Here is a 23,150-nt window from a genome sequence, read left to right on the forward strand (position 1 = left end):
CAGTAAATAAAATACTGTATAATACCCATGATGTTCAGCCATTCTCTTTATTTCTAGTTGATCATATTCCCTCAAGATTTCCCTCAAGTGTCTAAGCTGGAAAGGCTACCCAACAGTTCTTAACTAAAACTACTACTTTAATGCACCTGCTGCTCCAATGGTGGGCCCTGCAGTGCCTCTGAATGCCTCTCAGCCTTCTCTATACACTCACGGCATGCTAATGCTCGACTGGTCTGTATATAGTAGGTCTGTCTGCTACAGTATCAAGGTGAACAGGCCCAGAGTGTGATATAAAACAGGCACTGGTATTTCAACTACACAGAGGCTCAAACAGCCCCACCAGCCTATTACATAGTGACTGTCTATGGCATCTTACAGCAGCCCCTCTGGCATTTGCCAGATCCCAAAGACTGGGCAGGGCCCTCTATACTTCCTGTATCAGTTGTTTGTTTTTGTGTGTGATCTTGGGTGTTATGTATGTATGTTATGTATACAGCCATTTATTGTACAGGGGGCTGGCATGTTACAATGTAACATGAGCCATAAGGGGAGGGGGTTATATTGCAATCAGAACTTGCTGTTTCTAGTCTGTGACATGAAGTACCTCTGCCACTTTTTGGATGGGCCTATAAAAAACTGTACCCCCTCTTTATAAAAACACCATTTCAGTATCTCCTACACCAGGAAGAGAAAAATACAACCCACAGATCTAATTTTTGCTCAGTGCTGGGCAATAAATAAACAGTACCAGGGATGCACCAAATCCACCATTTTGGTATCCGTGCAAACCCTGTATCCTCCACAAAAGATCTGGGTGAATCCCTAAGTGAATTCAAATCCTAATTTGCATATGCAAATTAGGCTACAAAGTAGTTAAGGACAACAGTGTGCTCACGAGCAGTCAATTTTCAACTTCTGCCTACCTTGAAAAAAATGCACCAGCCAGGGGAAGCTGCAAGGCAGTGACCCTCTTCCTTCTGCTTTTTCACTCATGTGCCGGCCCCCAAATCTTGAAGATAGAAGGCAGTTTTCTCCAGCCTGCGGTATAAGGTAAGCAATTACAATCACAGGGGGTTGCCTAATATTTGGCACCCCCACTGATTTTTACCTTTCCTTCTCCTTTAAAATAAAAATGAAAAGGATTAAATGTATCCTACGCTGGGAGGTTATTGGAGATGGAAGCAGGGTCGGACTAGGGCGTGCATCGCACCCTCCAAGGTACGCGTCCCCTGCATGGGCCCCGCCGCGCACCCCTACCCCACCGGGTATTTTTCCGGAGTCCCAGCGGCCCAGTCCGACCCTGGATGGAAGGGCTAATAGGACCCTTGCTCTGGTGAGCCTTAGGCAAATTGCCCTTTTTTATGAAAGCTTCCCTAACTTGCAGCATCACTAAACAGCAGCAGTAACTGCACCAGCACTGTTTAGAACAGTGGTTCTCAACCTTCCTAATGCCGGGACCCCTTAAAGGAGACATATTGGATAAATGGGAAAAAGCTAATTTTGTAGGCAATTATGAATAATATACGGTGCTGGTTTCACTTTGTGCTAAAAATTAATCCTCTCTGTAAAAATGGCCCCTTTATTGGAGCACCCTATAGATCGTATCACTTCTCCTTCCAGTGTGCAATGAAGAGTGGGTGTGTCCTAACTGTCCCTGCCAGAAGTACAGTAGGAGGGGGAGAGCCAATCACAGCCCTGCACTCACACAAGCACAGACAAGCTTCAGTTCCCTATCAGGTCAGCCTAGCTGCTGATTGGTTCCTATCCTACAGTGCACTGTACTGAGGGCCGCCGGCTCCCCAGCTCATCCTGAGAATTCAGCCAGCAGGAAGTGGAACAGATAGGTGGGGCTAGTGGGGTTTTTGTGAAATTTCTCAATAAATCAGACAGAAACACAACTTTTTAAAGCACAATCCTTCTATATCTAGAGAAGTATAATTCACTGGTACATTCATAATTTTTATAGGATATGTTTCCTTTAATACAGTTCAAGTTTTGGTGACCCCCAACCATAAAATTATTCCTAAGACCACTGGAAATATGTGTTTTCCGATGGTCTTGGGCGACCCCTGTGAAAGGGTCCCCCAAAGGGATCCCGACCCACAGGCTGAGAACCGCTGGTTTAGAGGAATAATTGAAAGGAAGCTCCTCAGCAGGACTGCAGTTTGCGTATAACCTATTTAAACGTAGCAAATTTGGAAAGGAAATTCAAGTACAGCTGGGCCTGTTAACTGTGGGTACAGAGTAAACCAACTGAGTGACTATTGCTACCAACCATGCATTAAGTCACTGCTTCAAATTTTTTTAAGAACTGGTTCACTTGATACTTGTGGAAAGAGTCCTTGCGCTAGTACACATTGGAAGCAATCCCACCTAGCCACAATATTAGCATGAAAAAAAAGAAACGTTCGCTGGAAGCATGGCATTCCCCTATTAGTCATCTGCCTCTCCCTGGCTTCCCCCACCTCTCTCCTTCTACTCGTGCTTTCACTGGACCCCTGGCTTTGTTATTCTGCATGTCTGATTAGCAGGAGCCTGATTGGCTGGCTGCCGGCTCGGAGAGAGATTCCTTTGAGCACCCCCCCAGCACACGCCCCTTGGCTGAGGAAATGTGAGAGGGGCCGGTGTGTGTGGAAGCTGATAGGCAGGGGACAGTGCTGGATATGACAGCAGCAGCAGCAGAGCAGGGGAGCGCTTAGCAGCTCGCTCAGTGTCCCATTCACATCCCGGCAAGGATCCAAGCATGGAATGGTGCCGTGGGGCAGTCACTGGCACTCTGCTCCTGGCCTTGGCTTGCTCCCTTCTGGTAAATACCTCTCTTTTTCCCCAGTGCCATTACTGCACAGCATAGAGCGTTTTATTCAGGAGGGAAACGTGCTGATATCTATTAAGTTATACAGAAAGGTATTCTTTCCCCATTATCTGTATATTTGTCAACCAGCGGCATCATTGGTGCATACGGCATATGATCCTGCGCTGCGCTGCGCTGCGCTGGCATGTGTTTATTTTGGGGAGGGAACTGGAGCCACAGGTGGGGAGCTCTGCTGCAAACTTTCCTGGGATGCGCCAGTAAAGGCGATACGCTTAGGATGCATACAGGTATGGGATATTGCCTAGGGTTTGCGCTTGTTACTGTAAATCTAAGTTTCTCTGCTCTGCATGCCTACCTAGTGAATATGTTGGGAATTTGTGTGAACCTTTGGGCATTATGTGCGGCAGTGAAGAGGTTAACGCAGTCCCCGGTATGTCAACGCCGAAAACGGGGAGCAGTGGACGTTTATAATGAGATTTGATATGAATATACCCTGTCAGCTGCTTACAGAGCCCATTCTATGTTAAGGGCATGTTCCTGCCAGAACTTATATATCTTTGCATTTTATTGCCATCTTTACATTGCAAAAGTTGCATGCCTTATATAAGAATATGAGTTTACCCTCATCACTTATGAGAAGAATATGAATTTACCCTCATTATCACTTATGAGGTTGTTTTAGCTTTGTGAGAAGCTATGATTAAGTTATTTACCTTCTCTGTATCAGTTTATATATTTATTATATAAATGCTAATGTGGCACAAGAAAGTGAAGCTAGTGGCTAATGTGTTAACGTTATGAAATGTTGGCGGATGGATGCATTTTTTTTGCCAGTGGGAAGGGATGAAGGGGATGCACTCCTGCAGGTGCTGTAGCGCTGGGCAGCCTGTGTAGGAGATGCAGTGGGTTTCTGCTGAGCTGTACAGAAGGCTGCACCAGATCTTTAAATGATCTCATTGGAATAGAAAAAAACACTTAAGAGCTGTTCCGCTCACAGTATATCTGTCACATAGAATTGTGAGTTATCTTCTTAAAGATCATCTTTCCCAGTTCAGCCAACCTGTTTAATATTGCTTGGATCTTTCAATACACCCCGAATAGATATATTATGACTGCTTTTTTAAGAGATTATAAAAGTCACAAATGAACAAGATAATAGATTTTGTTAAAAGGAGGGGAAGCACAAGTGGCGTAGTAAACGATGAAAAGAAATAGCTAAGGGGTGTTGCACAAGTACTTTGGCAGTGAAGTGGCTGTATAGGGGATCCTTACTCAGGGCTAAGAGCTGGGATATTTTGCAGTGCTTGAGATCCTTTTACTTCTAGCACAGATACTGGAAATCAATTGAGAAGTTGTTGATATACAACTCCCAGCACACCCTGGCTGTCAGTTGGATGCTGGGAGTTTTAGTACTCCGTGGAGGGCTGCGGTTTAGACATCCCTGCTCCAGATTCTGGAGATACTTGCTAACACCCCTAGGCATAGCTACCATCAGCAATCCATTGCTGCACTTGGGTCCTTTAGGGTGAATACACACAGAGCTACTTAGTAGCAGCTACTTGTCATGGCTACTAAATGCCAGAAAATACCCTGCCATAGAGAATACTGAGAACTGCCTCTGCTAAAACACACGTAGCGACAGTTACCACTAAATGATCAGTATTGTCTATTTTTGTAGCCATGACAAGCAGTTGCTACTAGTAGCTCCGTGTGTCTTCACCCTTACAGTTGCAAAATCTTGGGTCGTATGTCATATCAAACAATACTAAATATTGAGTTTCCAGGGTCCAATCTGCAACTGAGTCTGTAATCCCCATGATGGCTGCCCGCTAGGGAGCAGATTTACAGAGACTGGGGGTGGTAACAGTCTCCAGAAACAGGAGACTCTACCACTGACTGTAGGTGAATTCATCTGCGTCTCCTTCTTTCTTCCTTCTTTCTTTCTCCCTAATGGCTTTACCAAATGTGTGAATATACCAGCTTTAACTAAAGCAGAAATAGTTACAGAATGGGAAAGGCCAACACGCCTTTCTTCAGCAGGAAGGCTCTCTCTAGCCTCATTGAGCACTTCTAAAGTTTATTTTAGTCCCATGTTGACTCTTGCCTGTACAGCAGGATAATATGCTTTAGCTTTGAGCATGAAATCACCAAGAGGGATAGTCCTGCTAGCAAAGGAAACCAAATAAATGAGCCACTTTGCAGAGAGCTGAAAACCAGTATTATGTAGTCTTCTCAGATGGTGTGTCATGTGGGTTCAAGTAATGCGGAGGGCTGGCTGACTATAGGTCTGTTCTCTGGGAAGCATAAGGAGCTGTGTCAATGTGGTGGCACAGCTGCATGTCAATAATGAAAGCCCCTTGACCCCTTGAGTGCCAGAAAGGTCTCTGACTGATGCACAAAATAGCTGTTAGGCCTATCATTGGACAGTTTGAATTTGCGACCTTATGAACCATCTCCTTTTAATATGGAGAATCCTCTGTTGCACTGCTGGAGTTTGGCTACCATCCAGTGATCTCTTATACTAGGCAGGTTTCTCCAGTGATTTATTACAAGCATGGCTATTGAGTGTTTTCTTTTCAAAGAATGTGTAAGAATGTGTGGGCGGAGGATATATGGGACAGGTGCAATTTTTTTTGCTTGAAAATTGATTTACATTCCAGAAACAATGCATAGCCTATATATAGCCTTATTGTGTATTTTAGGCTCACATGATGTTTTGTTTATTATGTCCAACCTGCTTCTTGCAAAATTTATTAAAGGGATGGTTCACCTTTAAATTAACATTTAGTTTGTCATAGAATGGCCATTTTTAGCAACTTTTCAATAAGTTTTTTTTATTTATTTTTTATAGTTTTTGAATTATGTACCATCTACTTTTGACTGATTCCATCTTTCAAATGGGGGTCATTGACCCCAGCAACCAAAAAACTATTGCTCTGTGAGGCTACAGTTTTATTATTATTACTTTTGATTTTTTATTTTTCAATTCAGGTCCTCTCATAATTATATCAGTCTCTTATTCAAACCACTCCCTGGTTGCTAACGTAATTTGAACCCTAGCAAACAGATAATTGATGTTTTTTTAAATGGAGAGTTGCCAAACAAAAAGTAAAATAATGAAAAAAAAACCCACAAATAATAAAAAACGAAGACTAACCGAAGATTGTCTCAGAATATTACTCTCTACGTCATACTAAAAGTTAACTCAAAGATGACCAACCCCTTTAAACTACAACTTCCAGACTCTGGCTGCTGGAAGCAGGGTACTGAAACTTGCAGTTCCACAGCACGCAGAACTCTATATTGGGCATCAATTCTTTAGTAAGTGAAATGTGTGTGTCTGTAGCAGTTAATATTCATTTCCTGGGGCCATGTTGCAATAAATCTATTCATTATAGGTGGTTCCCTACAGAGTTAAGTGCGTAGGAAGGACATAAGGTTTGAGAGGGAGCCAAGTATGAATACCAGCAAGCTATTATGCTATCTAATAACTGTTAAGTGGTGTTAACTACAGGTTACAATTCTGTGTAAATCAAATATGTAGCTGGAGCCTTTAAGTATATTAAAGAGCAAACAAGTGCATTAAGAGTGTTCATGGAGTTATAAGTGATTGTGCATATCACATAGAATTAGTTATTGCACAACTGCTAGAAGTTTTATTATGGTGACAGAGAGATGGATAATATAGTAAACCCTTGTGGCTCTTGAAGGGGGGAGTTAACCTAAATTACTGCAGCACTTTATACTAGTGTACAGGGTGTCCATAACAAACCCTTTAGCTGTTTGAAACTACATCAGGGTTTGTATCTATTTCTTGTAGATGACTACAGATGGGTTACATTGTTACCAGTGTAGCAGATCTCTGGGTATTTTGCCTGAACATTTTTTACCAAGCTAAAAAAGGCAGTGTCAAAATTCTTGCGTTTGTTTACACGTGCTAAAATTTTATGCTACTACCACATGAAGCTAGTGGCATTTTGGGCATTTTTACATTGGCTGTCCCAGTGGCAGAACAGGTTGTGCTGATTTTATGGGCACTTTGAGGGTGACAAACTTTACTTATTATTTATGCAAATGGTCTAAAGTGCCCAGTAAGTACTCAGTCAGGTCAGGCACAAAATTCCTGTCAGCAGATGACAGTATCAAACTGTGAATGAAGTCCTCAGCCAGGGCATTTTTCCTTTGATGGATCTGAATAGGACATCCATGAGATCCTAATTGTACTCTAGGAACACAAAATATTGAATAAACCTAGTGTGTCCGCCCATATGGCAGCCTCACCAGAGGAGATGAGTAGCGTAAGTCCAACTTTCATGCATTGCGTTTTCTCCTTTGGCAGAAAAAACAAAGGCAAAAAAAATAATGCGTTTGCATGGACAGTACTGTTATCTACAGTACTTGCTGTGCACACAGAGCAGATTTCAACCATAAAACACTAAGTTCTATATTTTCTATCCAAAATCTGCTCCATGAGGACACTGACAGGTGGATTGCAGTCCTTTTAATGCACTTTAATATGAAGTAATGGGAGGTCCAATATGAGTTTCCTCCACTGCTGTTTTCTACCCCTTCTCAGTCACTGACAAAACACACTAATTTAGGTGTACCTACCTAAGCATTGTATTTCTGTTTAGTCACTCTACTCTACTTTGAAATGTCACTCTAATTGTCCAGGAGAGCAAATACCCTCAAAATCTAATCATATCTAGCCTTCAGGCTGTTTTCTTCCCCCTGGTGAGGGTACTTAGGGAACCGCTTTTTTAACCATGTGTGTTACAGTTTCTCTCAGCTCTTAATAGTAAGATGGTAAAACTTTTTTTAATTTTTAAAAAGTTTTTAACATTTCAAGAATGGAAAAACAAAGCTTGCTGTATGTCACATCAGTTAAATAACATGTTAGAAATCAGGGTTAAATGTTATTGACAAAGCACAGTTGGGTACACTTAAAACAAATATCTTGTTTTTAAAGTGTAGGAGTTTAGCTTGCACTCACCAAGTATGCACTACAGCCACTCTGCCCCCAAACATAGCCAAGTAGAGAGGCAAGGGCACTTTCTACCAGCTGCTCTGTATAGTGGCTGTCATGGGTAGTGGTGCCCTGTCCTACCTCAATGTACAGATAGGACAGGGGATTTGTACATTATACCAGCCTATGGCACTACTGCTCTATTAAAATGTATTATATATTATATGCCTTTCTAAATTGAGGGATTAGGGTTGCCATGTGCCAACATAATTACTATGCCTTATTTTGTTGATAAATCAGATTAGATGGATCCAAAAGCATTACTAGATGCATCCTACTTCTACCATTCCCTAGAATTTCTCTGATTCAGACTGTGTACAGTAGGTAGGGCAAAAAGATTTCCTCCTATTGCTGCACTACTCTTCTCCCTGTCTTATCTGTTTTGTATCTCTCTCTTATTTTACACCCCAAGGCACAGACTAGTAAAAATAAACTCACACAAAGGAAAGCAAAGGACATGTTCCACTGATACCACCATCTTTGCAATACAGGTATGGGATCCGTTATCCAGAAACCCATTGTCCTTTCCAAATTATGGAAAGGCCATCTCCCATAGATTCTATTATAAGAAAATCATTTTATTTTTTTTACCTTTTTCTGTGTAATAAGAAAGCGATACCTGCTTAGTTTGATCCAAACTAAGATATAATTAATCCTTATTGGAGGCAAAACAATCCCATTGGGTTTAAATGATGTTTAAATGATTTTTTAGTAGACTTAATGATTATTTCAGTTCCAAAGACCAAACTTGGCTTAAGACACAAAGTGAAGAATAAAAATAAGTATTTCCCAGTGTAATATTCTTCAGTAGAAAGACATTGCATATTGAGCATAGATTGTGTATATTTTTAGTTTTAATCAACATTTTCAGGAAGTTATTTTATTACATACAGTGTGCCCTGTTGCAAACTACAAAGTCTTGTTTTTCAGTTGGCAGATTAAGTGCTACGGTTTAGAAAAACTGATATTAAAAAGGGAAAATGTATACATTGTGCTCTTTTATTATGTTCCACTAAAACAGTATGCTTTGAATGTACTGATCTATTTAGTTTGGAGATGCTAGGTTAACACAGAAGCAATGTAATACTCAGGCTATGTGCTACTTGTGCTAACTCTATGTTCTTATAGAAATTATGCTGACCCCCACCCACACACCAATGTCTGTTTCTGTAATACTCAAAATAACTATAATATAGTATCCATCGATAAGGACAGTGAGTGTCCTAAAACTAGAGTTGTGGCTCTTGGCCTGCATTCCTCACATATGCTCACTGGGAAAAAAACAAAAGAAAATGGTAATTTAAAGCAGCAGTCAAAAATATTCTATATTAAACCTCATTTGATTAGTCCTTGGCTCTAGTCCTATCTCTGGGTTATATTAAAGAGACCCTGTAAATACTGCTTAAATTGATTACTGTGCTGCATCCCAGTACTGTCACAAGAGACTCTTTGTCCTTGTGATTATGAATAATCTCTATGTAAATAAAAAGTATGAGGCTCCAGATCTTGCCTTAACCCAGATGTTTGGCTTTTAAAAGTATCTCACTGTGGCTTGTGTTGAACAAGGGATTCCAGCACCCAAGGATACAGCTACTAAAATGCACTACATTTCAACTGCTGCCAGCTGCATTTTACCACACTACTAAATAGATTTACTAGACAGAATAGCAGAGCAGTAAGTCAAGTGACCTGATAGGAATGGAAGCTGGCAACTGGCATGGACTAAGGTCAAGGGAGATGTATGACTAGGATGGGGTCCAGAGGACCAGAGGAAACACTTTTGAAATCTCAAATCAAGCCTTTGCAACTGATCCATTAGGGAAGACCCTTGAGAGGAAAACATGGAAGAAGATCTAGGTCTATTACAATGCTACCTGTTAACTGTAATTTCTTTTATGGTTATCTTGAGAATTTGAGAGCAGTGGTTGGCTGAGGATGTTGTTTGCTAGGTTCAACAACAGCAGTGGACTTACCCATCTAGCATTACTGATATCTATCTTACAGAATTTTTATAGAAATTGAAAGGCTTTAATCTCAGGATTTTATGTAATCCTGTTAAGTGATGGTTCAGTCACATGATAGCTAAACTAATCTGGACTGACAGTATGCCGCAGCTCTCTCCAGTGAAGTGACTTCATGAGACAGAACAAACTTGCACACTCTTGCAATGACATATTTTCATGGGATACCTTGGAGAGATGCAGCCAGCCCTCAACCTGAATTTGAAAGGCCAGTGTTAGTGAAAAGATTGATTCGCACTGCCGTTGGTGACATGCTTATAAATCTTAATGTTCTGGATATGAATATAATGAGATTGTGAGCTAAAAGACCAGTGGAGGAACACATACTGTATACAGGCTCTTAATGATTTCATGTCAGTTAGAGAACAGATAACAAGATTCATCCATAATCAAAGCTTTATTTACACAAATATCCTTTACAAATGTATAATCTAGCTCTGTTGTGTTGATTAGGCTTTTCAGATTGCCATTTGCTTACATTACCATTTGCTTATATTGTGTATGGAGAGCAGATGTCTCACGCCACTTTGCTTAACATCTCCATGGCACTCATAAGAACAGGCTTCTAACTGAGAGGCCAGCCATCATTACAGCATGCAACTGCACACATTGTAAAGCACACAGTCAAATGGTCACAAAAACACACACAGGAGGTAAAAGCAGAAACTGACAATAAAACGTAGGTTTTATTAGTTTGTACTTTTTGAAGGGCTTGTGTTGTGAGGCTTCCAAATTACTCAGACTGCAGACGTCTGAGAGAAACCAAATTTGTATATAATGCTAACCCTTTCATTGCTAGGCCACTGGGGCATGAGCTTGAGTACTATTATAGCACTGAAAGGAACATCAAAAAAAGAAAATTTATCAAATTAATTAAAATATAATGCACTGGTAGCACTGGTATGAAGATCCAAATTACAGAAAGACCCCTTATCCGGAAAACCCTTGGTCCTGAGCATTCTGGATAGCAGGTCCTATAACTGTATTACTGACAGCATCTGCAGGTCTAAACTAACTAAGTAAACAAAGATGGGTACACTATAGTTATTGTGATAATTGTGATGCCTTGTCATTTTATAAAAAAACTTTAAGACAAATATATCGAGTGGCAGATACAGATCTGTTTGACTGTATGAGGGAAAGGATTTGCCATGCAGTATAATTTATAGGAGCAATAAAGCCCAATAAAGTAGTTTTTTTAGTGCTTCTTTTATCGGGGATTTGGATTCGCTATATCCCAGAACTATTATAAAAATAAGAATATCCACTGGAGAGCAATGCAAGTGCAATTTTAGCCTTGATTTATTTAGGGATGCCTAACACTACATGTTGCAGACCACATAGATCCTTCTTCTGGTGTAAACTGCAACATTTGCAGTGAGCATTCAATGACGTAGCTAGGGCCTGTGTTCATGTGCCATGCTGTCAGAGGCCATCCCGACTTGAAAAATTTTACACCTTGGCAGGACTGCTGTGTGAGGTGGAGTGCTTACTGTCCTTATTTGCTTGGCTACTTCCCTTTCTGGATTCATATAAAGTGATTACCCCACTTCAAAAGGGCTACTTGTGGAGATTAGAAAGTGTAAGGCCAATCAGCCCATGGACCAAAAAGTCGTCAAGTGTACAAGTGGCCATCTGTGTTATGAAAACCTTTCTATTTATTCCAATTGTTCAGAAAAAGAGTCCAGATAACAGTAGTGTAGGGGAGCTTATGCACCAGTTTCCATGCAGTTTCTCCTCAAAAATACCTATACTGCCCGCCCTTGAGTTTAGTGGAAATTGACTCCTGCTGGTACAGGTGATTTTCTGCCTGAAAATGCTCTTATGTGCATTTTTAAGCTAAAAAATGTCAGTATAATTAGTAAAAGGAAACTAAATTAAGGCAGCACATGTAGTATGGGGATTTTCTTTGTTTTGCATGTTGGGAGAAATATTCCAGCGAAGAAAGCACTGGGTCTGCCATGGGTTAAAAAAGTGATTGGTTTAATTATTTATGGCACTGCAACCACAATGCTTTACTGTCACAGAAGCAAAAGAAAACCATTATGTAAAGTATTGTACATTTACCTATTAATATTTCCTTTGGTGAGAAAAATGAAACAAACAAGGTTTAGTGTTCCTTTAGCTTGTGTAACATATATTGTTATATACTGTATATTGCCCTGTGTACAATATTTATGTGCTCTTTCCTTGGCAAAAAGTCAAAGGTTGCTTTTATCCCATGAGGAAGTCACCCATTATGAGTCAGTTACAGATGACTCACACATTGTAGTAAGCATTTGCCCCCTGATGGCCCGGAAACATCCCATTATCTGTCCCATTTGCAATTTCAAGCTGCAGATTATAATCCTACACCTGGTATTCTCCTAAAATTGCAGTCATTTGGTAGTGTGACAAGCAAACAATTTCTAGGTACCTCATAAAACAGTTATCAATTATATATCTCCCAAAACAGCTTATGGAGTTGCTTCCAGTTTGCTGCCGGATGGACATTTTAACAGATTTTCCTTCTGTTACATTTTTTTTAATAAAAAGCCAATAAAAACAATCTGACTGTGATTTTCTGTAAATGCAATCCAGCTGACATCATGACCTGCCCCTAACATCTGCATGCTTATCGAAGCCCAAATTCAGCTCACCTCTGTTCGACTCTTTCCCCAGCTCCCTCTTGTGTAAATTAATGAAGTACATGTATAATTGTAAAGATATTTTTCTTCTCTCATCTCCCTTCTACGCACTAGGCAAACACAACAGACCTTGCCCTGGACACCAATTGGCATTTCACTCTCCCCTTTGTTTCTGGAGAGCCTTTGTTGCTACATAACCTCAGCTTAAGTGAAGCCAGTGTACATAAAGTATGGATAAGTCCTTGGACCTCCGCCATGGCATAAGGGCTTTCCAGCAAGGCGTATACACTCTGTGATTAGGTCACTTGCATCATCTCTTTGAATGCAGTTGATTCATTTAGTGTGCTGGTAAATTGCGTACTTGTGCTCTTTGAGATCTTACAGCCTCTTTACTGTTTTTTGATTTGGGCTGTGAATATCCATAAATGCAAAAACGTGTCTAAATTAAATGCCGCCTACTATAAAAAGGTATAAATATAGCTTAACATATGCTTTGGCGAGGCATAATGATATTATTTTAATATCCACTTTCTCTCCCATATCTTTACTTTGCTGCTGGTTGAGTTAAGTAAAAGATGCTACAAATGCCCAATAAAAAAATAGTTGAGGGAGCAGTGAATTTTTCGATTTGAATTTGGAGGCAGGTTGTTGCTCCCCCATTGACCTCAAGAACAGCTCAATCACCTGCTACCTATGATTTGCAGCATAATTGTTAAGCTGCACTGAAAAGCATTTCAGCATACTCAAATACATCCTTATATACAGTGGCTTGCAAAAGTATTCGGCCCCCTTGAACTTTTCCACATTTTGTCACATTACAGCCACAAACATAAATCAATTTTATTGGAATTCCACGTGAAAGACCAATACAAAGTGGTGTACATGTGAGAAGTGGAACGAAAATCATACATGATTCCAAACATTTTTTACAAATAAATAACTGCAAAGTGGGGTGTGCGTAATTATTCAGTCTGAGTGCAGTCAGTTGCCCATAGACATTGCCTGATGAGTGCTAATGACTAAATAGAGTGCACCTGTGTGTAATCTAATGTCAGTACAAATACAGCTGCTCTGTGACGGCCTCAGAGGATGTCTAAAAGAATATTGGGAGCAACAACACCATGAAGCCCAAAGAACACACCAGACAGGTCAGGGATAAAGTTATTGAGAAATATAAAGCAGGCTTAGGCTACAAAAAGATTTCCAAAGCCTTGAACATCCCACGGAGCACTGTTCAAGCGATCATTCAGAAATGGAAGGAGTATGGCACAACTGTAAACCTACCAAGACAAGGCCGTCCACCTAAACTCACAGGCCGAACAAGGAGAGCGCTGATCAGAAATGCAGCCAAGAGGCCCATGGTGACTCTGGACGAGCTGCAGAGATCTACAGCTCAGGTGGGGGAATCTGTCCATAGGACAACTATTAGTCGTGCACTGCACAAAGTTGGCCTTTATGAAAGAGTGGCAAGAAGAAAGCCATTGTTAACAGAAAACCATAGATGTGGGGGACACAGCAAACATGTGGAAGAAGGTGCTCTGGTCAGATGAGACCAAAATGGAACTTTTTGGCCAAAATGCAAAACGCTATATGTGGCGGAAAACTAACACTGCACATCACTCTGAACACACCATCCCCACTGTCAAATATGGTGGTGGCAGCATCATGCTCTGGGGGTGCTTCTCTTCAGCAGGGACAGGGAAGCTGGTCAGAGTTGATGGGAAGATGGATGGAGCCAACTACAGGGCAATCTTGGAAGAAAACCTCTTGGAGTCTGCAAAAGACTTGAGACTGGGGCGGAGGTTCACCTTCCAGCAAGACAACAACCCTAAACATAAAGCCAGGGCAACAATGGAATGGTTTAAAACAAAACATATCCATGTGTTAGAATGGCCCAGTCAAAGTCCAGATCTAAATCCAATGGAGAATCTGTGGCAAGATCTGAAAACTGCTGTTCACAAACGCTGTCCATCTAATCTGACTGAGCTGGAGCTGTTTTGCAAAGAAGAATGGGCAAGGATTTCAGTCTCTAGATGTGCAAAGCTGGTTGAGACATACCCTAATAGACTGGCAGCTGTAATTGCAGCAAAAGGTGGTTCTACAAAGTATTGACTCAGGGGGCTGAATAATTACGCACACCCCACTTTGCAGTTATTTATTTGTAAAAAAATGTTTGGAATCATGTATGATTTTCGTTCCACTTCTCACGTGTACACCACTTTGTATTGGTCTTTCACGTGTAATTCCAATAAAATTGATTTATGTTTGTGGCTGTAATGTGACAAAATGTGGAAATGTTCAAGGGGGCCGAATACTTTTGCAAGCCACTGTAACTCAGAAAAAGGCAGAAGAGGACCCTCTGATCGTATTTTTATTCGGTAACCTGTTTGTTAAATTATTTGTAATAAATAAAGAACTCAGAGCATGATCAAAACTGAGCAAAACTGGACATGCCCATGTCCACCCAAAATAAAAGAAATGGGAATAATTACACTCTCCTATTAGAAATATATACCCTTTTTAATACAGGAAAATGTCCTGCTTTATTGCTTGCTATATCTAAGTTTATTATTCACAAGTGGCTTGTCTATTTTTAAATCCCAAAAGCACAAACTTACATTTACCAACACTGATTCTCTTCTGCCACTTAGTTGCCCAGTTTAGTAGTTTGTCCAAATCCCCTTGCAAGGGTGCCACATCCTGGATGGATTTACTTGCCCTTAATTTTGTGTCATCTTCAAACACAGATACTAGTGCTGGGCGGTATACCGGTTTAACCGGTATACCGGTTTTTAAAAAAAAAAACGATATGATTTTTGAACATACCGCTATACCGGTATGCGCGCCTCCTGCAGTTTTTATCCAATTACATCCGGGTTGCGCCCGTGCGCATGTGACGTCGGCGCGCATGTGACGTCGGTGCGCACGCGACGTCGCTAGGACGCATCGCTGGAGGAACCACAAGTTGGGTAAGTTGGGTAAGTTGGGCTGGGGCTGGGGCTGGGGTTGTGGCTGGTGCTGGAGTTGGGGGGGTTGTGGCTGGTGCTGGGGTTGTGGCTGGGGCTGGGGCTGGGGGGGTTGTGGCTGGTGCTGGGGTTGTGGCTGGGGTTGGGGGGGTTGTGGCTGGTGCTGGGGTTGTGGCTGGTGCTGGGGTTGGGGGGGTTGTGGCTGGTGCTGGGGTTGTGGCTGGTGCTGGGGTTGTGGCTGGTGCTGGGGTTGTGGCTGGTGCTGGGGTTGGGGGGGTTGTGGCTGGTGCTGGGGTTGTGGCTGGGGCTGGGGTTGTGGCTGGGGCTGGGGGGGTTGTGGCTGGTGCTGGGGTTGTGGCTGGGGCTGGGGCTGGGGGGGTTGTGGCTGGTGCTGGGGTTGTGGCTGGTGCTGGGGTTGTGGCTGGTGCTGGGGTTGGGGGGGTTGTGGCTGGTGCTGGGGTTGGGGGGGTTGTGGCTGGTGCTGGGGTTGTGGCTGGGGCTGGGGTTGGGGGGGTTGTGGCTGGGGCTGGGGCTGGGGGGGTTGTGGCTGGGGGGGTTGTGGCTGGTGCTGGGGTTGGGGGGGTTGTGGCTGGGGGGGTTGTGGCTGGGGGGGTTGGGGGGGCTGGGGTTGGGGTTGGGGGGGTGGGGGGGGCCACCAATATTTATTATTTATTTTTTATTTATATACCGTCAAATACCGTGATACCGATATAATTTTGAAAAATACTGTGATATAAATTTTTGGTCATACCGCCCAGCTCTAACAGATACACTACTTTCAAAGCTTTACATCCCAGTCTTCTTTGAACCAGTTAAATAAAAGTAGAACCGATACAGAACCTTGTGGCACCCCACAGAGAACCATACTTAAAGAGAAAAAGTATCATTGAAAAACAACCTCTGTACATGAATATTCTGTTCCTTCTTGTTCCTTCTATCTACTTGGGTGTTAGCAACATCTGGGCAGAGGTTAATTATACAAGGTCGTTACTGGCCAGGCTTTTGGGTACCAGTGCAGTGTATATCAGCCAGCTGCTGTAATTCCGCAGAATATACAGAAGGCTGTGCAGCAAGTATAAAGAGTAGCTACAGAGTATTAAGTAATGAAATTATAATGTTTCCACAGGCCTATGAATTTCCATACATTCAAATGTCTCCCTTCTTGTCCTGGCATTCCTTACCTGTGTTTCCTTAAATTGACGTAGGAACCTGCTTAGTTCAATTTTATTACATTTCCTTTGTTAATAGACACAAGGGGGCTCAGTCGAGCTCTGCTTTCTCAGACCAAAGGGACTTGTTTCCAGTTGTGCATCCAACAGAACATTTTACTGTATTTTTATTTGTATGTATATGTATGAGGCTGATTTTCCACGTTTCCCAGACTTGTGCTTTACTCTGATGTTATTGCTTAACAGAATAGAATAGTGTTGCCTACTTGCCACATAAAAGTTTATGCAGATTAAGTCACAATAATAGTTGTACCTACTGTTTTTTACTGATTGACATATAATCCCTACCCAGCATCCTCTAATAGCCAAGGCAGTTGAAGGGCTGCAGTAAGACATTCCCTAATTAGATAAAGTGTATGTATTTGTACCTAATTAAGCTACAACCAACAAGTTATTAATGCAAGGAATATATTATTCCAGTGGTAAATGTGAAATACAGTATGTAGAACAATAGGCCTCAGCCTCAGGATGCTGTCATTTGCCTTATTTTATTTGACAAGCAAGAGTCACATTCCGTGCCTTTTTGGGGCTTATTAAATTTAGCTTTACAGATAATAACAAGCGTAAATTTATAAAATTCTGATCACATTGGTGTCTTAAACATGCAATGTACTTTTATTCTCTATTTTAAGCCATTGTTACATGCATCCCAAAACACCTTGCAAGATAAATGTACTTTGGCTACACATGTACCTGACCAGATCACCTTACCCTGACTGGATTATACTGCAAGCCCATGAAGACCAGTTGAGTGAGAACCACATCATGCCGATGTAGACCTTGCCAACTGATTTACAAACCTGACTGATATTCTAAAGAAATAGGTCAGGCAGGCATTCCAAAGTGTCCTGTACATAACTAATAAGCTGTCAACTTGATCTGGAATGGCTGAACCTGCAGCATTTATCAGGCTGTACATTACCTGTTAACAATGATCAGACCATCAGCAACAACTCAAAGTTCAGTATTTTGGCATCCCTGTAATTAAATGATCTTAAAGTTGTATTTCAAAGAGTTCCTGTCATAAAGCAAGAATACCGTGTTTGCATGTATGGTATTCTTGTGCTCATGATATTTATGCACTGTTGTGGCCATAAAGATTTTAAAATAAGCCATGCTAGGAATGTAAATATGAGGGGCAGATCATAGATGAAGTAAGGCATGCTGTGCATAACTGATATTTGTACATCTATAACAGTAGCTAATGGAACTTGATTCATTGAGTGTCTTTAGAAAGAATTATCTTTCTGATAGCGAGGATACTCAGTTCAAAGCCACCGTGGCTGCAGAAGCATATGCATCCCCATGTGCATTAACAGATGTCTCCATGTATCAAAGCATGCCTCTCTTGGGTACCCGGTATGTGTCAAACTAGTGAAACATGACATCTGAGTTTCTAGCAGAAGACAGTGTTTTCACATGCGTTTCTGTGGGCAGTACAAACTGGATACTTTGCTAAAATATATTGAGGCCAAGGAAAAAAAAAAAAGGAAGAGAATGTGTAACAAAAAATTTTTTCTAAGTTTTCGTACTGTGCGTATTTTTTGTGAGTTTTTCATTAATTTGCGCAACTTTTTTTACCTTGCAACAATTTGTTCGCAAAATCTTATTTGTTGCAGAGTATGAAAGTTTTGAATTCATTAAAACTTCGTTATCGTGACTTTCCTTGGGCCAGGTTGGAGCTGCAGAGTGCCATTGAGTCCTATGGGAGGCTTCCAAAAACATGCACAGAAGGATCAAAGTCAGAAAGGTTTTCCCTACGTTTACGATCACCAATACAATATTATCAGGGCTATTACGATTTTTTTGTAAGCATATTCGTGACATTTCTGATCATCAGAAATTATCATATCTAATCTGAATTTTACCTATTTCACGATTCAAACTCATACTTTGATGAATCTGCCCCTAAGTGTGGCTCAGTTACTAAGGCTGGGCAAACTTGCCCTGATGGATTTACAGTTAGCAACCAATCAACAATTTACTTTAATTACTCTACTGCAGGTAGAAAAATATAGGTTTCTGGTATGCTTGGTTGCCATGATTAATTGCACTAGGGCAAATTTGCCCATTGGTTAAAAATATTCAGCTGTGTTTCTCAAACTGTAAGGCCATCTCAAGTTGTGAGGTCCTACAGGGCTTCTTGCTCTCCAGAAGGCCAAGCTGTTTGAATAAGCTTCACTCTATTTAATGTTCACCTGACAGGAATGTCCTGTCTAAATGGAAATAGTTGGCAGGCATTCTTATACATAAAAAGGTACACGGCTTCCTATACACAGGGATGTATCTTGCAACTTATCAGTCTACTGATAATCACCCCGAATCTACCTTATGCAATATGGCAGCTCATATGTATTAAGGCAAAGTAAGCAAAGTAAGACTGCTTAATTGATACTATAATGTTGTATCCTCCTACTTTACTTTGTATGTAAGGGAATAGATGGGAGGAAAACTCTTTTTATAAACTGGGAATATTTACTGCAAAATTATTTTGTTAATAAAATTAACATGCTTTGCTGCGCTGCCTAAATAAACAACCATTTAGTGTGTGCTTGACTAAATAAACAGTGGGATAAGATAGAACCATTTAACATCCCAAAATTACATGATATTAAAAAAAAGTTTTTTGAAGCAGCCATTGTAGAAGAAGGTGGAAAGGATTTAGGAGAGGCAATTTAGAGCGGTCTAAGAAGTCCTCGCCCTTTGTTCAAGCAGCGAGAACCCTGCAATACTTAATATCTTTACCACATGAAAATCTTGATGAAGCCAGTGGAAGAGAAATGGATGCCACCTGGGTTAGTATGTGCAGGTGGCACACTTGTGTTTTCACACCACATTTGGGTATAATCTGCAGCTGCATCATTTTTTTTTTTTGTAACCTACTATATACATGAAAAGTGTACCTCAACTTATTTCTCATTAGACCTTATCTTCTTTCTTACTATTAGTGCCAATATTTTAAAAGCATAAGCAGGGATGTGGTATGATTTGTAAAAAAAAAATTTTTCCTCTTATTCTTCTTGTTTTGTTTTACAGCTAAGTAAATTTACCTATAAATCACAGACAATATTAGGTTATTTATGAGTGTAGCCTATAAATATGATGCTCATTGTTTATCCTTATATTTTTACCTGGTCAGTTAACAGGAGTAGACCTGTATAGCCAGCAGAGGTTGCTCAGCCTGGCATTGTACAAGAGGGCTGGAGCGTGGGAAGGCCTAACAACAGATGGTCCCGCTGAATGGCTGAGCATTTAATTAAGCTGTGGCAAGCTGCATATTGAATAAGCTTGTAGTTTTGCGACAGATGAAAAGTCACAACTTTAGGATTAATCTGCTTTTTGGTTGCCAGCATTAGTTCCCCTGGGACTTGAAACTGCAGCCTGTAGAAGAGCAAAATTAAAGGGCAGGTATAGCCCTTGGGTATTGCAGTGTGCATTATGGGGAGTTTTGTACCACCATTATTAAGAAGCCCTCATTTTAATCAACTGCAGCAGTATAACAACTTCACTGTTTTTATTAATGTAAAAGGACTACACATACCTTAAAATCTATTGCTGAGAGTTTTTTTTTTATTATGCATTGTTTGTATTTCATAGTTTTGTGTACTTTTGACAAAAGGGATAGTTCATATTCCTGATTAATACCACTTTGGTGTACTTTTTTTCCTGGAAAAATGATATTGAATCTGGGTTTGTGGCCTCTTGTGAGAATTGTATACCATTTTTGTTTGAAGTCTGGTGTTGCATTGTTTTAACCGAGATCTCCCTTAGTGATACCGGAGTGCATAAGACGCCGAAGACATTTCTGTTCTAGTGATGAAATTAGCCTGATATGAGTTTTTTTGCATACCGTCATTTCTTTCAACATGAATCTTAATGCCATCTTTCACTGCATCTTAATAGAAGCCTGGTGCACATGCCAAGTTGGCCTTTGTTTTTCATTGTTCTGTGTATGGGTCGATTATGTACAGAACTCAGTATATATATACATGCATGTTCCTGAATCTTGGGTAAGATTTCACTTTGGTTTTCAGTTTTGAGCATAGCAATATAATTATGCTGATGCTTTTACATTACCTATCTAATCCCTCATGTTCCTCTATGAGGGGGCTGCCATATTTGTGCAGCAGTAAGCCGTTAGCATTAGAAGCTATAACTAACAAAACAGTCAGGTTTAGGAACTTCAAGTATCAATTACTTACAAAAGCAGTCCTATCAGTGAAAAACAATCAATATGACCTATAGGCAACTTTTAATGTACATTCATATTGTGAAGAGTAATTTTTTAGTGTCAGTATCACTTTAATGATAGAGATTCTTTATAACAAATTGGAGTGATGAGTCATTGTTCCACACTCTAAAATGCTAAATGCCTCATTTACAATAGTAAGTGCATTTACCCTTCCCAAGTTGCCACTGACAGTTGCAACTATTTGGGCCCCTAAAGTGAAAGAAAATGTAATTGTAAGCAACTTTTCAAGATGCATAAATAAAATAGCACTTGAAAGCAGTAGTTGTCTATCCCTTTCTGCCCTGCTGGTTTGGTTTCTTAAAACAAAGTTGCAACGCTCCTCCATCCAAGACTCAATTTTTCACAATGTATTGAATGCTTCTTTATGAGTCTGTTTATCAGCTAAAAGGTTTCAATAGTTAGAACCAATAGTGCAGGAAATAGTAAGGATTAAGCCAACACTGCTTTTGATTGTAATTATATTCACAAGATGTTCACAAAAGTTTGAAAGTGTACAGCCCATAAAATTAAAAACATTTTTCTAACTGATGTCGGTTTATAAAAATCAAGCTTTACTAAGATATCTTGCTCTTCAGCTCATTTTTGCCAGTCCTGAATGAGTCTCCATATCACCTTCCAGTTAATTTGCAAGTCAGTGATACAATTGGCTTGTACAATTCAGCCAATTGGATCAATGACATATAAATTAACAGAGCAGTAGCACCGGGATCGCTAAACTGCTTTGTTGTGCTGTGGGCAGGGCAGGGTCTTTTATTTAGAATATACTAAGATGTATAACAACTTCTGCTGTGATTATATATTCTACTCTGATATCTCGTAATATCTCCCCTTCTATTTATTTGCCTCAGTACATATAGCTGTCATTTATACCCAACCCCCATTGAACATTATGTAATTCCACTCTTTTTCTTTCTTTCTTGATGTGTATCATATGTGGATACATAAAGTGATGGGTTGCTACATTTTATGAAGTGTTATTTTAAATGTTTCAACATTATGGGGCCTAATAAATGTTATAGTGAGCGGTTCAACACGCTGAGGTATTGACTAATTTGCCTGCCAAAACCCATTTTGGCTTATTCAACTTTGTTCTCTTTTTGCAATGCTCTCAGCAACTTTTTACACTAAGAATGGGAGAGCCAAGCAGTCAGCCACTGGACCTCCTCTTTGTCCAATCATACGACTCAAGACTGCATTTTTAACAAAGCCTTTTAGAGGCGAAAAGAGGCTTAGGAAGATTTAACATTTTATGACTTTGGAGTTTTATTACACCAACAATATAGTCAACACTTTGCAATAAAAGAAACAAACTTTTATTCATGCAGGTGTTAACTAAGAAGTTTATTTGCAGTTTTATGCACATACTTGAAATACTATATATTTTTGTATTAAAACAGGTGTTAAAATAAGGTACTGTGTACATATAAGTACTGTATATACTGGCCACCCATGAAAAGATGGATGTAGCTTTGTTCCTTCACAGAAACTACCCTACCATTATTATTTTATGGGGCTTAGCTTAATACATTTAAAAAAGAATACAGCAGTTTAAGAAAGATTTCATTATATTATTATTACCTTTTTAAAGGGTAATTCACCTTTAAGTTAACCGTTAGTGTGTTATAGCATTCATAGCAACTTTTTAATTGATCTTTATTATTACTTTTTATTACTTATTTTTCTATTCAGACCCTCTCCTATTCATATTCCAGTCTCTCATTTAAACCACAGCCTGGTTGATAGCTGCAGCTATTTAATCACATAATGTACAAGCCTTTTTAATATTATACTGGACAGTCCAGAAAACAGTATGTTGTCACTTGCACATTGTAATCTGTTCAGTACAGTCTGGTCATTTACTTGGCCCTGGGGCCAAACGATCGAATTCTACACGCGGCAATGGGGCAGTAGGTTCGGGGACCGCATCAACGAGCCGATGCGGCCCCCGATCCGACTGCATTTTCAAACCTGGCCGATCGATATCTGGCCAATTTCAGGCCAGATATCGGTCGCCAGGCCCCTCGGTTCTGCCCCTACACGGGCCGATAAGCTGCTGAATCGGTCCAAGGGACTGATATCGGCAGCTATAATCGGCCTGTGTATGGGGATCTTTAGCCAGCTTCAGTAGTTTTATCATTGTATACATCATTTCTTGGATACTTTGCTCTAGTTACTAGTGTTTGTGTTTTTTTAAAATATACTACCTAAAGGAATATG

General features: G+C 40.5%; 1 protein-coding gene across 2 annotated transcripts in view; it reads left to right on the top strand.

The window, feature by feature from the left end:
* Nucleotides 1-2,607: 2,607 nt before the first annotated feature.
* Nucleotides 2,608-23,150, top strand: part of adamtsl1 (ADAMTS like 1) — a 184,509-nt gene continuing 163,966 nt past the window's right edge. Inside the window, exon 1 of one of the 2 annotated variants that reach the window (XM_012953036.3) lies at nucleotides 2,608-2,806. In XM_012953036.3, coding sequence (XP_012808490.1) covers nucleotides 2,744-2,806 — 63 coding nt within the window. In that variant the 5' untranslated portion in view covers nucleotides 2,608-2,743. The remainder of the gene's footprint in view (nucleotides 2,807-23,150) is intronic. The other variant, XM_012953030.3, reaches the window with a different exon arrangement.

This window comes from Xenopus tropicalis, chromosome 1 (genome assembly GCF_000004195.4).
Source record: "Xenopus tropicalis strain Nigerian chromosome 1, UCB_Xtro_10.0, whole genome shotgun sequence".
Taxonomy (NCBI): Eukaryota; Metazoa; Chordata; class Amphibia; order Anura; family Pipidae; genus Xenopus; species Xenopus tropicalis.